We start from the raw sequence: 17,898 nt of genomic DNA on the forward strand, positions 1-17,898 counted from the left end.
CAACTCTTTGTTGAAATCACACACACACACGAACACACACACACACATTCAGATCAAAACTGGATGCAACTGCTGTGAAATATTCTCATCCTACACTTAGAGAACAACTGGGGTAGATTATTAAAAAGAATACTGGAAAAGTAGAAAAGACTCAGAGCCTTCTGGTTAAAAATGGACATGTTCCCCTGCACACAAGACCTGAAGACCTTCCCTTCAAGTTAGCAATTATTCTTAAGAAGAGGAAAAACGGAAAGAACTTTTCTACTTCCGGACCTTACCTGGTATAAGCCTTGCTCTTGTTATGAATCACAGAGCCAGTGTGCAGGCCAAGGATTGGAAAGGGGAGGGCTGTGCTCATTTACCCAGAATAGTGATCTGCCTTTAAAAAATATATATCTGTAGAAAAAGAGATTTCCATAAGAAGATTTACATAGGCGACTCTAGGCATTGATTGGCAAGGGATTTTTCTGAAGACCGCTTGTGAAGTGAAAGTCGCTCAGTCATGTCCGACTCTTTGTGACCCCATGGACAATACAGTCCATGGAATTCTCCAGACCAGAATACTAGAGTGAGTATTCTTTCCCTTCTCCAAGGGCTCGAACCCAGATCTCCTGCATTGCAGGCAGATTCTTTACCGGCTGAACCACAAGGGAAGCCCAAGAATACTGGAATGAGTAGCCTATCCCTTCTCCAGTGGATCTTCCCAACCAAGGAATCAAACTGGGATCTCCTGCGTTGCACATGGATTCTTTACCAACTGAGCTATCAGGGAAGCTCAAAGACCTTTTAGGTGCCCTTATTCAATATTGAGAATACTGACATGGACGGAGTAAAGAGACAAAGTTGGTAATTGAACAGTTAATCCCACTAGGGGATTATAAGTCAAGAAAAAAGTATGGGAGACCCTTGTAAGTTAATGATCACTCAAGAAAGCAGGTTTGCTTAACCACAAAACCAAGCAGGGCTGCTTAGCAACAAAACCACACAACAGAAGCATGAGACATGCCCCCTGACAGTAAAACCATGGTGGCATGAGACCCACATCTTGTCTAGTGAGCCTGGTAAGTTAATGACCCCTAGGACATGCTCTCTGCACACATAAAAAACAATAATTTATGGAAAAGTAGCATTTCAAAGTGCAAGATCCTCAATGTACTGAGATCTGAGATAATTTTTCCATAGTGTCATGATAGTCACAGTGTCTTGACCATGTAGGGACAAAAAAAACTCCACCTGACATAGAGGAGGAGCTGACGATGGAAGCATGACATCTACTCAAGAATGAGGAAGAAAGTGGTTTTCTCCCTTTCTGACTTCTCCTTTGATTATAAAACTGTAGCCCACTAAGTTCTTGGGGTGGCACACCTTCTTGCCTGCCCACTTGTAAGCTTCACAAATATCCTGTTCTAATAAATTACTTCTTATCTCTCACTTTGCCTCTCACTGAATATTTTCTGCACTGAGACGTAAAGAAGGACTGGAGCTCCATGGAGTCCCTCAAAATGCCATGTAGCATTTTCAATATCACATTCTCAAAATTATGTCATAAATTAAGTCAAAAAAATTTAAGCTAAGGACTTCTGTAACTGAGCAGGACCCCATGGGGCCTTCCCAGGACAGACCTCTCTGCCATATCCTCTGCTTCAGCTCCTCTCTAAAGTACCTAGATAACAGTGTCTGATGCACATTTCCTGAGTTGTTTTGCAGATACTAAAACCCCCACCAAATGAAAGACGTTAACTACCTGGTGACCATGAGCACAGAGGCTCCAGGCCTACTGAACCTAAGGATTGATAATGTTAACCCTGTGACACCACCCTGTTACCTCATCAGAGACCAGCTGATCACATACCCTGGGTCGTCCCTTCCTCGCCTTGCCTTTAAAAAATGCTTGGCTGAAACCCATTAGGGAGTTCAGGTGTTTTGAGAACTAGCCACCCTGGACTCCTTGCTGGATGCCCTCACTAAACACAGCACTTTCCTTCACCACAACCCAGTGTCAGTAGATTGGCTTCAGTGCATGGATGAGTGAACCCAAGTTTGGTTCTATAACACTTCCACTGAATTATTTTATAATGCTTATATAACGGTCATTTGTTAATTTTCTCAGCCAATTACTCATTTCATGAATCTGGGTGGGCAGCAAGGACCACTTCCCAGTACAAAAGCTAAAAATGTCCAATACTCACTTTTCCAGGTTCCTAGGCTCAGGTATGTGACCTGGGCTTGAGCAATCAGCTGCATTTGCTTAGAATTTGGAGGACTGGAGCAGCGGATGGGGAAGATTCTTTACATGGTGCACTTTAAAGCAATGGCAGCAGTATCTCGTATCCATCCGCTGTGCCACTGGAGTCAGTGTGGCACCCAGCATCCGATGCCAGCTGTGTCTTTTGTGCAGGTTGAAGCAATGAGCATGCAGCAGCGACAGTGTGGCTCTTCTTGCCTCCCTGGCTCTGTAATTTTGGTGTACTTCTAACTGCCTGGTCTCCATTTGTTTCTGCTTATTTCCTTCCAGTGATCTTGTAATCTACCATGACATTGTGATATATTAAGAAATATATATATTTGGTCTTTCTCCCCAGCTCCCGGCACTGAGCTCCTAAAACCCCTGAAATTTCCTGAGTGATAGGTGTGAGAGGAGTATCTTTTGCTATTCTTAATAAGCCTCTTTCAACTGTACCTGAGTTTATGCAAATCAAGTTATTCTTAGAGGATGGGGACTGGTCACCAGAGGAAACAACCATGTGATTAGAGGGCTGGAACTTTCAGTCCCCCACCTCTGGGATGGGAAGAAGTGCTCGAAACTGAGTTTAATCATCAGTGGTCAATAATTTAATCAATCATCCCTATGTAATTGAGTCTCCATACAAACCCTAAACAAATGGGTTTGGAGAGCTTCCAGGTTAGGTGAACAGTTCAAGGTGCTGGGAGGGTGATACATTTACAGAAGGTGTGGAGGCTCTACATCCCTTCCCACACACCTTGCCCCACACATCTCTTCCATTTGGCTGCTCCTGAGTTGTAGTCTTTAAAATAAACTGATAATAGTAGGCAATGTCCTGTCCTGAGTTCAGTGAGCAGTTCTAGCAAATTATGGAACCCAAGGAGGGAGGTGACAGAAACACTGAAATTATTTGCTCAAAAGCCCTGGAAGCCTAGGCTTGCAACTGCATCTGAAATAGGGAGCAGCTTTGTGGGACTGAGCCCTTAATCTGTAGGGTAGTCAGCATCAGAATTGCTTAACATGGAAAACCCACACGTTTGGTGTCAGAAGTGTGAATACTATTAGAGGTCCACTCTATTTCACAATCTCTGTGATCTTCCAACAGGAGGCTGACGCAGTTTTGTTGCTGTATTCCTCAAGCCCAGAAAGTTCCTGATGCATCAAAGGTGTTCAGAAAATACTTGTATCTGAGTAAAAGGTAAACAAACTCTCTGAAACTTTGATGTCCTAGTAAATCTACAATTGTTCCAAAATACCGTTTATTTAAAAGAATACTGAAAAGAGGGAGGGAAGGAGAGAGCAATTCCATGTACACCATATTAACTAAGAGTTTTGATTATTTCTCTTATACTGAGAAGCACTTACCCTCATCCTTTTCCTACGCACACCAACCCCCCATTGTCATCATTCTGCCATCACTGAGCCTTCGTCGAGACCTGCAGAGCTACCATGCTGTATTGCTTACAAAAGGAACTGTCACCTGTCTTCAGGGAGCACTATTCCTTGTGCTTGGCACTGTGAAGACTCGAGTTCTACTCCCCTCAATGTCTTACAGAATTACTGTAAGAATCAAATGAAATTCTAAGAGTTGCCATAATAGTGAGCACTTATTGTGTGCCAGGTTCTATGGCAAACACTTCAAGAGCATGCTCTCCTTTACTTCTTATAACAGTCTTGTAAGTTGGGATAATAACATCCCCAATTTATGGATAAGGTAACTCAGGCTTTCCAAGTACTTTGCTCAAGGTCATAGAGCTAGTGAGAAGAAGGCTGGAACAGGAGACTTTGCAGGCATCTGACTCCAAAGACCCCATGTGTTCCTCTGCCTTGTGATTTCCATGTAACAAGTGTCCAAGAAGTGTGCATAGTTTTGAGTATTTTCATCCCATCCTTCCCTCTTTCGTCCTCCCACTTCCTCCTCCAGCTCTCCGATCAGATCCCGACTAGACCCTGAGAGTTCCCAGATGGGAGCTGTAGAAGAACTGGCAAGCGGGGCTGGGAACACACACCACTCCCATTACTTGCTGCAAGGAGTCAAGATGGAGAAAGATGTCCAGGAAAGAAAAAGGATGTGATTCTCTGAGAACCCGAGGACTAAGTCAGGCTCACCTTCCCTTCTTCACCTCACCCAGGAGAGCACTGCCAAGGCCACCAACCTTAGGACAACTCCTCTTTGGCAGAAGAGGCTTTCGATCACTAACTTGTGCTGCTTTCCCAGCTGCACGCGAACAAGTAGGTTTCAGACATCTGAATTGTTTTTTTAAACAGCTGGCCCCACCCATTCATTGGTACCAGGCGGGCCCTTGCAGAGGCTGAGTCCAGCCTTGATGTGGCTGGGGTGTCCAGAAGGCTGGGCAACAGACTATGCTGGGTGTACCCAATTACTGCCCAGCTGGGCCTGGTGGGGAGGCTTTGGGTGGTGTTGCTAGGCAACCTGGGTAATTGGAGAGGCCAGGGATTGGGCTTCTGGGCCACAGAGACGAACAGCCTCCTTCATCACACTGCAGACCATCATTATGCCTCATTCCAGAGTCCTGCAGCAATCTCTCTGTGGTTATAGCCTGAAAGAGGGCTTTTTTAGCTACAGAAATTAAGAACCAACCTTTCCAATTTATGGGTTTGTGGTTGTGGTTGTTTTCTCTTCGCTACATCTTGAAATAAATAGGCAAAAGACTTTAAAACAAAACAGAAAGTACCTTCACAAATTCCCTTTTCAAAAAGTATTCCTTATTCCTGAAGCAAAGCACACTTGCCCTCAATTGTGAGGGCACCTAAGGTAGGGATGCTCTTCTTCCTGAGATCTCTGCATGCCCACTATGTGTTAAAAGATTCTTCTTTGGAATCCCACAACTGTGGCTATGGTTCAAGGTGGGGGGACCAAGACTCTGGTCATGTATAAGACCTCTCAGTGGAATAATTTCTTTGTGTCTCTCCCATTCAAAGACTATCATGGTACTGCCCCTTCCCAATCCACAGAACCACTTTCACTTGTGGGGTTTTTAGTTTGTTTTTTTGTTTTTGTTTCATTCGGCTGTGCCTCAAGGCTTGCAGGACCTTAGTCGCCTGAATGGGGATTGAATTTAGGCCCACAGCAGTAAAAGTACTGAGTCCTAACCACTGGACCACAAGGGAATCCCCATCACTCGTGGTATCCTGATGAATCCTCCTAGCTGCCCTGTGAAGAAGACACCACTTTTATTCCCATTTTACAGATGAACAACTAAGTCAAAAAGAGGTGTCTGTGACTGCACATCAAAAGCAAGGCCAGAGCACTGTCCCATTCTTCTGAGGCTAAATCCTGACCCATTCCACTATTAATATACCCACTGCCTCCCCACAGAGCTATTTGCTGCTATTGCTGCTAAGTCACTTCAGTCATGTCCGACTCTGTGCAACCCCACAGACGGCAGCTGACCAGGCTCCGCCGTCCCTGGGATTCTCCAGGCAAGAACACTGGAGTGGGTTGCCATTTCCTTCTCCAACAGAGCTATTTAAGTACCCTATTATAACATTTTTGTTTTCTATTATAATGATAGAAATAATCATACATACCGTAAAGACTAAAGCTTTACACTGTATCTCTTACTGTCCTCAACACATTTTCCTTGTTGATTATGATCAGACTTGCAAAGTTGCCACACACACACTAAGAAATAGAATATGGAAGAAGTCCCAAAGACAGACCCACTATTTAACTAGGCTAATGACCTCGCCCGCCAGAGCACAGAGCTAAAGGAAAACTCCCAGATGGTGTGAGTGGTAAAGAACCTGCCTGCCAATGCAGGAGAGGTAAGAGACACAAGTTTGATCCCTGTGTTGGGAAGATCCCCTGGAGGAGGAAATGGCAACCCACTCCAGTACTCTTGCCTGGAGAATGCCATTAACAGAGAAGCCTGGCGGGCTACAGTTCATGGGGTCACACAGTCAGACACGACTGAAGTGACTTAGCATGCAGCACGCAATGACCGAGCCCACCAGCACGGGCTGAAAGAAAACTCCCAACCTCCTTAATTCAAGGAGTTGGCTCTGTTTGATAACATTATGATACTATTTCAGTCCCTTCAGTAAGGAGGCAGAATCACTGCTCTCATTAGGTATTTGTAGGTATTCTTCAAAAAGGCTTTCACTGCCTCATCTTCAATGTTTCTTAAATAATGGTCCATTGATGATAACCAACTGTGCTGCTTTGCATGGGAGGAGGGATATGTGATTTAGGGTGCTAAAATTAGGACAGTCTTGGGCACACCAAGGACAGCTGGTCACCCTGACATAAACCAGCTACAGAATCATCTGAAAAAGTCAAGTGGAAATGGCTAGTTCTAATCCTAGGGCAGTGGTTCTTAACCCTGGCTACACATCAGAATTGTCTGAGGAAATTGTAAAGCAGTATTAATGTCTGAGCTCACCCCTGATCAGTTGAACTAAGGCCTGTGGAGCTAGGGCCTGGGCAGTGGGATTTTTTGATGTGCAGCTAAGATTGAAACCCCCTGCCCTAGAAATTTGGATTCTGGGCTGGGGTCTTGCCCATGAATCTGCCTGTCTTTGTAATAGCTCCCCAGGGGATTCTCATGTACACTATGATTTGATAACCAATGAATTCTTACATGATGTGTGAATTTATTGGACAACATACCTTGAATGCCTTGTATATGCTATACTCTGGAAAAACACACAAAAAAAAACAAAAACAAAACCACCTCCTGTACCCCAAGCTCTTTTTATTCCCCAGTGGAGAACAAAGACCTACAAATTGTTCCAACACAGTATACAGGAGTCGCCCCTTATCCACAGCAATACATTCCAAGTCCCCAGGGAATATGTGAACCTGTGGGTAGCACCAAATTTTATCTATACAATGGTTTTTCCTATACACACATACCCATGGTAAAGTTTAATTTATAAATTAAACATTAACAACAATAATAATAAAATAGAATTAAAACAATATTCTGTAATAAGAGTTGTGTGAATGTGGTCATCTTTCTCTCTCCAAATCTTATTGTACAAATTTAACGCTGTTTCCACCTTAACTAAGCACTTATCACACATTCTGACTGTAACTTTTGCAGTTTGAGGTGAGACAGCAAACCTAGCATGAATTTTTTTTTCCTTCTTCACAATTTCATAGATGATTCATTTTTACCACAGATCTTAGCAGCCTCAGAATGCAATTTTTTTTTCTTACCATTTGTTGTTGTTGGTGGTGGTGGTGGTTACACCATGTGAGTTGTGGAATCTTAGTTCCCTGACCAGGACTCGAACTTGTGCCCCCTACAGTGGAAACACAGAGTCCTCACCATTGAACCACCAAGGAAGTTCCCTTTTTTCTTTCCTTATTAAGTCAAGAAGTTTCACCTTTTCACTTAAAGGAAGCACTTTACAGCTTATCTGCGGCATATCCAAATTGCCAGCATTATTACCCTTGTGTTTTGGGGCCATTATTAAGTAAAATAAGGGTGACTTTGGCAGACCTCAACTGATAACCAAGACTGCAGCTAGATGACTGGGCAGGATACACTAGCCAAAGAAATGATTCACATCCCGGGCCAGATGGAGCAGGACAGCTTGAGATTTCATCAAGCTACTCAGAAGAGTGCACAACTCAAAGTTTATGAATTGTTCATTTCTGGAATTTTCCACTTAATATTTTCAAACCAAGGTTGACTTCAGGTAACTGAAACCAGGGAAAGCAAAACCTCAGGTAAGAAGAGGGCACTACTGAACTGTGGTTTAGATTTTAAAGTGGGTCAGTATCATCAGGGCAGTGGTGGTTATTCAGTTTCCAGAAGCCCAGTGTGGTAGATTAAAGACAGAGCATATTACTTGCTGTTTCTCCACTTAAAGGTGGTTTTGTTTCCCCACCTTGAATCTGGGCCAGACCTGTGACTAGTTTTGACTGATAACATGAGGCAGAAGTAGTGCCGGACACCTCCAAGGCCAGGCCTGCAGAGATCTGCAGCCCTACTTCTGTTCCTCTTGGAGTGTTCCCTCTTTGAGAGCTGACATCATACAAGAAGAATGACCTCCACTGAGGCCACCATCCAATGAGGAAGTCCAAGCTACTCACAAGGAGAGAGAGACCACATGGAAGAGCACCAAAGTGCCAGACCTTCGAGTGAAGCCTTCTTGGACCTTCCAGCCCAGCTCATCCACCAGCTGAATACAGCCAAAGGAATGATCTCAGCTGACACCACTTGCAGCAGAACTGCTCACTTAAACTCAAATTCCAGACCCACAGACTCGTGACAAAATCAAATGGCTGTTGTTGGAAGCTACTACGCTTTATAGTGACTTGTTATATAGCAATAGTTACCAGCACCCCTCATCAGAACTAGAGGATGACATGACATTCCACACCATTCTCCCTTCCCTTTAACACCATTCATCTTCACACCCCCTCAGCAGAGTAGACAGCGGCTGTCTCACCTGAAAGAGCCTCTCAGTTAATCTCCATCTGTTTCCATTCCTGCCCCCCTTCCAAAACAAAACACAATCAACTGTTTAAAAATCCTTCAGTGCGGGGCTTTCCTGGTGGTCCAGTGGTTAGGAGTCCACCTTGCAATGCAGGGGACACTGTTCAATCCTTGGTCTGGGAGCATCTCACATGCCCTGGAGCAACTGGGCCTATGCATCCCAACTACTGAGCCCATGCTTGGCTACTACTGAAGCCCAAGCACTAGAGTCCATGCTCTGCAACAGGAGAAGCCACCTCAATAAGAAGTTCCCACAAAGCAACTAGAGAGTAGCCCCTGCTCACTGCAACAAAAGAAAGTCCACGCAGCAACAAAGACCCAGCACAGCCAAAATACATACATAAATAAAATCCTTCAGTGTTTCCCATTGCCTTCAAGGTAAATACAGGATCCATGGCATGGCTGAGAAATCCTGCACCACCCAGCTCCAGCCTTCTTTTAACCTTCTACTACTCTCCCAACATCTCTGCGCTGCAACCACAGGGGTTTCTTTCTGTTTCAAGCACACAGCAAGCCCTCTCCTGTCTCAGGGTCTTTGCACTTGCTGTTCCCTCTACCTAACCCTTTCTCCTCCCCACCCCCCACCCCCCAAACCCCAGCACATACACTCAAGGCTAGCTCTTTTTCTGGCCTCTCTGTAGTGGCAGCCCAACCTCTGCTCACCCCATATACTCTATCACATCCCCCTTCTAACTCACTTTCAGCACTTAACTATCTAAAAAATACCTGGTTTGGGTATTTCCCTGGTGGCCTAGTGGTTAATAATCTACCTTCCAATGCACGGTACATGGGTTCAATCCCTGGTCAGGGAACTAAGGTTCCGCACTGGTTGGTTGGTTGGTTTAGTCACTAAGTCATGTCCGACTCTTGCAACCCCATGGACTGTAGCCCGCCAGGCTCCTCTGTCCATGGGATTTTCCAGGCCACTTCCTTCTCCAGGGGATCTTCCCGACCCAGGAATCGAACCCGGGTCTACTGCGTTGCAGGCAGATTCTTTCCTGACTGAGCTCTGAGGGAAGATTCCACGTGCCACGGGGCAACGAAGCCTGTATGCCACAACTACAGAGCCGACACGCTGCAGCTACTGAGCCAGGCTCTGGAGCCCATGTGCTGCAACAAACTGAAGCTCACATGCCACAGTCAATAATGAGCCCGCATGCCGCACAGATCTCTGGTACGACAACTAAGACTCACTGTTGCTGCTGTTGTTGTTTTCAATTGCTAAGTTGTGTCCGGCTCTTTGCAACCCCGTGAACTGGAGCATGCAAGCCAGGCTTCCCTGTCATTCACTATTTCCTGGCGTTTGCTCAAATTCACGTCTGTTGAGTTGGTAATGCTTTCACATCCGTTGAGTTGGTAATGCTATCTAACCATCTCATCTGCCATTCTCTTGTCCTTTCACTGCCTAAGACTCGATGCAGTCAAATAAATATGTAAAAATAAAAATCTGGTTTATCTGTTGTCTGTTTCTTTCTACTAGAATATAAGCTCCAGGAAAGTAGGAAATTTTCTTTTTTATCCTATCTAAAGGGGCTTACTGTTTGCTGAATAAACCGCCGAGTAGAAGAAGAAGGAGGAAATTTGGAAAGAACACTGAATTGCTACACTCAGAAAACTCTGGTTCTTGCTCCAATTCTGCCCCCTGCTTATCTCCAGACAAGCCACTTCACCTCACCTGATCAGTCCCCACTGTGATGCCCCTGGACAATGATGTTGTGTGTGCCATTCACCTGTAGTGCTCACATTTGTTGCTCGTGAAGCCCCATAAGAATTTCGGCCAAGCTATGTTACTCTCATACATTTTTAAGTCAACAATAAATTATTTCTCACAAATTAAAATCAGTTGCAAGATAGAACTTTCTAGCATAGTCTTTTATTAGAGAAATGCTTTAGATATGTCTTCCTCTAAACCTTGGAGCTACAGATTTAGCTTGCTCAGTTTATGGAAAATGTCTGCCATATAATCCAGTTGTCAAAACCAGTCCTCACTGTCAAATCGATCAGCCAAACCAGAAAAATCTTCTGTCTGTAAGAGAATCCACCTTCATTCTTTTCTTCCTTGTTACCTCCAATTATTTTTTTATTGAGGTATAGTTGACTTGTGATACTATGTTAGTTTCAGGTGTACAACATAGTAATTCAAAATTTTTATAGGTTATACTCCATTTAAAGCTGTTATAAAATATTGGCTATATCCCCTGTGCTGTATAATATATCCTTGTAGCTTATTTATTTTACACATAGTAGCCTGAACCTCTCAGTCTCCTACTCCTATCTTGCCCCACCCCTTTCTCTCTCCCCACTGGTAACCACTAGTTTCGGTCTTACTGAGCGCCTAGCAATTCTAGCTCCCCCCTCCACTAGGCCTTTTCATGAGCATCTCTCTCTAGAGATGAACATCTTCCCTCCCCAATTTGTTCTCCTGGCCAAGTCCTAACACCCCGTCCAAGACTCTGTTCTAACATTTCTTCTGCAAAGCATTATTAAGCCTCTACCATGCACCTGCCATCGTGCTAAGCAAGGGATACACTAACGAATAAAGCAGACATGGGAGAATTAAATGTCCCTTAGGGTACCACTGTCTTTTTGGTATTATCACTGTCTCCTCCACAATGCTGTGAAAGCCCTGAAGATAGAACTTCCGTTTTATTCATCTTTTAAGGTTATTTATTTATTTATGTTTGGCTGTGCTGGGTCTTTGTTGCTGCGTGGGCTATTCTCTAGGTGTGGTGTGCAGGCTTCTCATTGCAGTGGCTTCTCTTGTTGTAAAGCATGGGATTTAGGGCAAGTGGGCTTCGGTAGTTGCAGCTCCCAGGCTCTAGAGCACAGGCTCAATAATTGTGGCGAATGGACCTAGCTGCTCCACGGCATGTGGGATCTTCCCAGATCAGGGAATCGAACCCGTGTATCCTGCATTGGCAGGCATATTCTTTCCCACTGAGTCGCCAGGGAAGACCTATTTTATTCATCTTTGAATCCCTATTATGGAACTCACAGAACGAATCAGATTATGTTTGTTGAGTTAACTTACTCACAAAAGATTCCTCGAACATTTCTGTATCAGGAACATACAGGGTGCTCACTATAAGCTGTGAATATATACACAGGACCAACAGAGCACGTGGCTGAACGAATGAAGTACGAGTGAGTGACTGAAGGGACGAATCAGGGGAGGACTGTGCTCTTTCCCACTTGGATGGAGCAGCCGAGAGCAGGAGATGTACTGATGTAACGCAAGTGAGAGGCCAGTGTCTAGGAAGCTGGGAGAAGGCTGATGGCCTTTTGTTCTTTCTGATACACAGAAATTTGAGGACAATAAGGATTTGAACAAAGTGCACAGAATCCAGAGTCTGACCTAGAGTTGAATTCTGGATCCACTACTTACTATTAGCCATGTGACCTTAGGCAAATCCCTTTGTCTGTTTGTATCTTCCTGTTCTCAACTGTAAAATGGGGCTGAGGATAATATAATAGGGTTATGATTAAATGAGATTACGCATTTAAAAGGCTGTAACCCGAGGCCAGGCAGAGTTGGTTGTAGAAAGGAACTGAGGTTCCCATCACCAACTCTTAAGTATGCAAAGTTAGAAACACAGCAGGAGAGCCTTCCTTTCCTTCCAGCTAGAGGTCCCAGCCCTGATTGCTGTTCTAACCTCAAACGGCAGGAGGCGATTTCCCCATTCAGCCCCTCCCTTCACCACCTGCCCCTTCACTCCCATCTCAGTGTTTACAAGTCGGCCCAAGTGCCTTCAAGGCCAAGGGCATCTGCTACATCTTTACAAGATAGAGAGGGGAGGGTGGCAGTTAGGGCGGGCCATGGCAGGAAGTGGGCCAAAGAAGCACAGGTGTTTCTGGAGGCCTTGCTGTGTGCCCAGCAATGGGCTAGGTGTTTCATATGTATAATCTCATGTCCATGGAGTCCCAACAACAAAACAACATCTCGTGTCCTCTTCATAACAATACTATTTAGAGATAAGGTAACTGACCTTCAGGAAGAGGTGGGATATCAATCCAAATGCCTCCAAGAACTCCAAAATGTTTCCCCTCTGCCATGCTGGCCACCTGCTTATAGATGATCACCATACATTTGTGAAATAAATTTCAGTTCTCTTATTCCCAGGAAGAGCAAAACTGTGTGTCCCACCTCTAACTTCACCCCTGCCCCACCTCACCCCCACCCCCACCCACACCCCCCTCAGAGAATCATTAATAAAGAATAAAAAGTAACATATTAAGGAGTGAACAGAATCATTCAGACACGCATACCAGGAAGGAGGAAACCACCTCAGAGACTTGCTGGGCAGGAAGCAGCCAGAGACTGTCCGGCCCTGGCTGTGGTCTCCCGGGGCAGAGGTCTGGGGAGCACTAGGATCTGGCTCAGTTGGAAGGAGGAGAGAACTGTGGGAGTGGAGTTGGGGACAGGTTACTGAGGAGAATGGGATGAAGGGAGAGAAAGAAGGCGAGAGATTGACCAGGGCTCAGAGGGGCAACGGCATTACCTGGTCCTCCCACCATCCGGGAGAGGGGTGAGTCAGAGACAGCCCCCTGACTCCTGACCCAACCTGCTGTCAACTTTTAAAATGAAAGTAGCAGGAGCGGACACTCCTGAAGCCTCCTCCGGAAGGAGGTTGCCAAGGGAGCACTCCTCGGTCGGCCCTGGGCCTCGGGCGCTCCCCGTCCCCACCCCCCACCAGCCCGACAGAGGGACCCGGTCGACGGCTCCCAGCGCCCCCAGCTTACCTGGGGGAGGCCAAGGTGCGTCCCAGGCAGGACAGGCTGCTCCCTGCCTTCCAGGCCAAGGGGCTGCCTCAGGTATCCTGAAGTTCCCGCCCTGCCAGACACTCCTAGGTCGCTTCTCAAATTAAAATCCTCCGCACAGGTTCCCACTCGCCCAGCCCCCGGGGGAGGGAGCCTGAGGAAATCCCCTCCCAGCCCTGAGAGGGCCTGGGCCGGGCCAGCCAGCTCGGCAACCTCAGCCCTGGGCTGGCCCTGGATGAATGAGCCCTCCTGCTCCGCCTGTCTGGGTTTGAGCCAGCGAGCCTGTGACCGCCCCTTTGCTCTTTCTCCTTGGCCCTGGCCCTGAACTCCGATCCTCTTCCTACTCCTATCCTCCCAGGTCTCTTGCTCTGCGTTCTCAGCTCTCTGGAGAAAGACCTCAGCCAGAGGACTCCTTTCTTTTCGCACCTTCTTATTTCCTGATTCCTTATCAAAAAGATGCAGGAGAGCAAGAGAGCTTATTGATGCATCCCACAGAGGTCTGCGCCCCAAGACCCAGAGCAAGACAGAGCCAGATAGAGAGGGGGTCTAAGGAAAAAATAGTCTTCCCTCTGGTGTTTCTTCTTTACTCACCTAGGAATACCATCCAACACTCCTGACACCAGATGTGTGGGTTTCAGTTCAGTGGGTTTAACCCACCCCAAACAATTCTGCAATAGCAGCTGGGCGTCCTCCAATTTAATTCAGTTCTGACACAATCTACCCGAAGCGAATGTCAGATCCCACAGGTGAAGGCCTCAGACTGCTGCCCACTTCAGAAGTCAATTGCAAGAAGTAGGTCCCCAGGTCACCCACAACTTTCGTCCAACTTAGCTACACATCCGAGGTTCCTGTGTTCCCTTCCTGAGATCTATAGGGTGAGGTCTGGATGACTACCAAGCACATGAGTGTCTGTCCTCGTGGAGTTGGGATGCAACACCCTGCCCATAAGTGGATGCATTTACCAACCTGGAAAGTCCCTGAATGCCTAATGTTGGGATTTTATGGAGTCCTCCTCACATAGGCATGATCAATTATTCACTCCATGTCCAGGCCTCTGTCCTGTCAGGATAATCTTCTAATCCTGCCTGGCTTGGTTTTTCTAGTGACCAACTCCCATTCAGGAGCTCACCCAGAGTGGCCTCATTAAAACAAAAGATGTTCATTGTGCTCTTATCTGGACTGAGAAGTTTTACAAGTGTTTTAAGAGCCTTGTGTCAGGGACAGAGTCAAAAACCAAATATTAGAACAAAAAGATGCTGGCAGCGCTCTTATCACTTGGGAAATTACAAGACTTTTAGGCCCTGTCTCTAAACCAGGAACCTGGGACAGAGACCAATATATATATATACATTTTTCCTATTATCTCACACAAGGGAACTAAACAGCTGAAGAAAAGATATTTAGGAGTGCTACAGAAATAGCAATTGAAGCCCTGGGAGTGGGTGAGGTCACTCAGGGAGAGAAACCAGAGAAAGGAGAAAAGGGAATCTAGGACAGGACCCTGGGAAATACCAAGGGACTTGCAGAGGATGGGGCAGGAGAGAGAAAGAGGAAAGGGGACTTGCATGGTGGTCCAGCGGCTGACTCCGCACTCCCAATGCAGGGAGCCCAGGTTTGATTCCTGGTCAAGGAACTAGATCCCACATACTGCAACTAAGAGTTTGCATGCTGTGACTTAGACCTGGCTCAGCCAAATAAATAAATAAAGAGGAAATAAAGAGGAGAAGGCAATGGCACGCCACTCCAGTGCTCTTGCCTAGAAAATCCCATGGACGGAGGAGCCTGGGGGGCTGCAGTCCGTGGGGTCACTACGAGTCAGACATGACTGAGCGACTTCACTTTCACTTTTCACTTTCACACATTGGAGAAGGAAATGGCAACCCACTCCAGTGTTCTTGCCTGGAGAATCCCAGGGACGGGGGAGCCTGGTGGGCTTCCGTCTATGGGGTCACACAGAGTCGGACACGACTGCAGTGACTTAGCAGCAGCAGCAAAGAGGAAAAGGCCAGAAGTGAGAGCCAAGGGTTTGAGTCAGTTTGGGCTCCTATAACAACATATTATAGGGACTGATGCGAATTGGAGCGGACAGAGCAAGTAGGCTGAAGTGGGGAGGGGTGGCCCTGGGAGATGCCCTAGAGCACTAAAGATGGATAGTTGAGCCTTTCCTCATGAGCTTAAGGGAGTAGCACTCCACCCTTATTTCCTAACTAAAGTAGGTGGCACGGTCACCTGTTAGGAGTTAGAGGGACAAAGTTTGGATGGAAGATTGTCAAATGTTTGAAAAAACTGTTGGGAGGAGAGACACTTGACCAAAGTAATGTAGAGGCTCACAGAGGAGTATGCAGAGTCCAATCAGAACAACACACATACGTGGAGACTTCCCTGGCAGTCCAGTGGTTAAGAATCCTTCTGCCAGTGCAGGGGACGTGCATTTGATCCAGGGTCAGGAAACAAAGATCCCAAGCCTGGGTGCTGTAACTACTGAGCACATGCACTCTGGAGCCTGCGCCCTTAAATAAAAAGAACAACACAGATTAACAAGGAGGCAAGGTTGAGGGGCCCTCAGGGCAGCTCCTGTCCTAAGTGACATGATGGTAAGATCAATGGGAAATGGATGCGACTCATAGGGAATGCCACCAACACCGTTCAGCTCCCAGATCTGGGGGGAGATTTTCCATAAGATGGGAGCTTTCTACAGAGAAAAGTTATGCTTTAAGGGACTGTGAAGTGAAGTCACTCAGTCGTGTCTGACTCTTTGCGACCCCGTGGACTGTAGCCTACCAGGCTCCTCCAACTATGGGATTCTCCAGGCAAGAATACTGGAGTGGGTTGCCATTTCCTTCTCCAGGGGATCTTCCTGACCCAGCGATTGAACCCGGGTCTCCTGCATTGCGGGCAGACGCTTTAACCTCTGAGCCACCAGGGAAGCCTTTAAGGGACTGTTTGAAAGTGAAAGAGGAGAGTGAAAAGGTTGGCTTGAAGCTCAACATTCAGAAAACAAAGATCATGGCATCTGGTCCCATCACTTCATGGGAAATAGATGGAAAAACAGTGGAAACAGTGTCAGACTTTATTTTTTTGGGCTCCAAAATCACTGCAGATGCTGATTGCAGCCATGAAATTAAAAGACGCTTGCTCCTTGGAAGGAAAGTTATGACCAACCTTGATAGTATATTAAAAAGCAGAGACATTACTTTGCCAACCAAGGTCCGTCTAGTCAAGGCAATGGTTTTTCCCTTGGCCATGTATGGATGTGAGAGTTGGACTGTGAAGAAAGCTGATCGCCGAAGAATCGATGCTTTTGAACTGTGGTGTTGGAGAAGACTCTTGAGAGTCCCTTATACTGCAAGGAGATCCAACCAGTCCATTCTAGAGGAGATCAATCCTGGATGTTCATTGGAGGGACTGATGCTAAAGCTGAAGCTGCAATACTTTGGCCACCTCATGCGACGAGTTGACTCACTAGAAAAGACTCTGATGCTGGGAAAGGTTGGGGGCGGGAAGGGAAGGGGGCGACAGAGAATGAGATGGCTGGATGGCATCACCGAGTCTGTGGACATGAGTTTGAGTGTACTCCGGGAGTTGGTGATGGACAGGGAGGCCTGGCGTGCTGTGATTCATGGGGTCGCGGAGAGTTGGACACGACTGAGCGACTGAACTGAACTGAACTGAGGCAGCCATAAAAGTGCAAAGAGCTTCTGAGGCCAGCAGTGGCAGTGCTGGGTTGCAGAACTGCACAGGAACAGTGGCTGTGCCAACTCAACTCCAGGATCCAGTTCTCCCCACCAAGGAAAGCAGGATCCAGGCTGTCAGAGACACCACTGAGCAGTCCAGCCTGCAACCAACCTCCCTTGTTCTTGTCTCACCCTCAACAAGCTGCTTCCTGACTGTGACTTGGTTTTTCAAGCTATGTGATTTCAGAGAAGGAAGGTGTCTGCCCACACCCAACACACACAAGTTATGGAGCTCTCAGAGAGCAAAGCCTGTATCTAGTTTATCTCTGTGTCCCCAGCACCCAGCACTGGGTTCAGCATTCATTTGGGGTTCAAAACGGTATTTGAAAAACAGACCTGGGGAAGACCAATATGCCTTTAAATACATTTTGTAAATTAATAAATTCTCATTTAGGATTTGTGTATTGGTTGCTGTTGAAACCCCATTCATATGGATCAATGCCTACAAATCATGTCAGTTCTGAAACACTGACAAGCTCATGTTTCTAAATCTGCAAAATTCAGAGCCTGGCCCTGCACTGTGGTGAATTCACCAAAATCATACTCATTTCTGTTTATAAAATGTATTTTATCGAAGTATAGCTAATTTACAATTTGTGTTAATTTCTGCTGTACATCAAAGTGATTTTATATGTGTATATATATATATACACATACATTCTTTTTCATATTCTTTTCCATTGTGGTTTATCAGAAGATATTGAATGTC

General features: G+C 46.1%; 1 protein-coding gene across 3 annotated transcripts in view; it reads right to left on the reverse strand.

Annotated features, from left to right (window-relative positions):
• The window catches only part of RHBDL2 (rhomboid like 2), a 54,478-nt gene extending 40,808 nt beyond the window's left edge, over positions 1 to 13,670 (reverse strand). Inside the window, exons 1-3 of one of the 3 annotated variants that reach the window (XM_055401840.2) lie at positions 13,438 to 13,670; positions 12,964 to 13,095; positions 12,684 to 12,762 (exon numbers count right to left, since the gene is read on the reverse strand). In XM_055401840.2, coding sequence (XP_055257815.1) covers positions 12,684 to 12,750 — 67 coding nt within the window. In that variant the 5' untranslated portion in view covers positions 12,751 to 12,762; positions 12,964 to 13,095; positions 13,438 to 13,670. The remainder of the gene's footprint in view (positions 1 to 12,683; positions 12,763 to 12,963; positions 13,096 to 13,437) is intronic. The other 2 variants (XM_055401842.2, XM_055401841.2) reach the window with 2 other exon arrangements.
• Positions 13,671 to 17,898: the final 4,228 nt, after the last annotated feature.

The sequence above is a fragment of the Moschus berezovskii genome, chromosome 4, assembly GCF_049115385.1.
Source record: "Moschus berezovskii isolate FMDL1 chromosome 4, NW_MosBer_1.0, whole genome shotgun sequence".
Lineage (NCBI taxonomy): Eukaryota > Metazoa > Chordata > Mammalia > Artiodactyla > Moschidae > Moschus > Moschus berezovskii.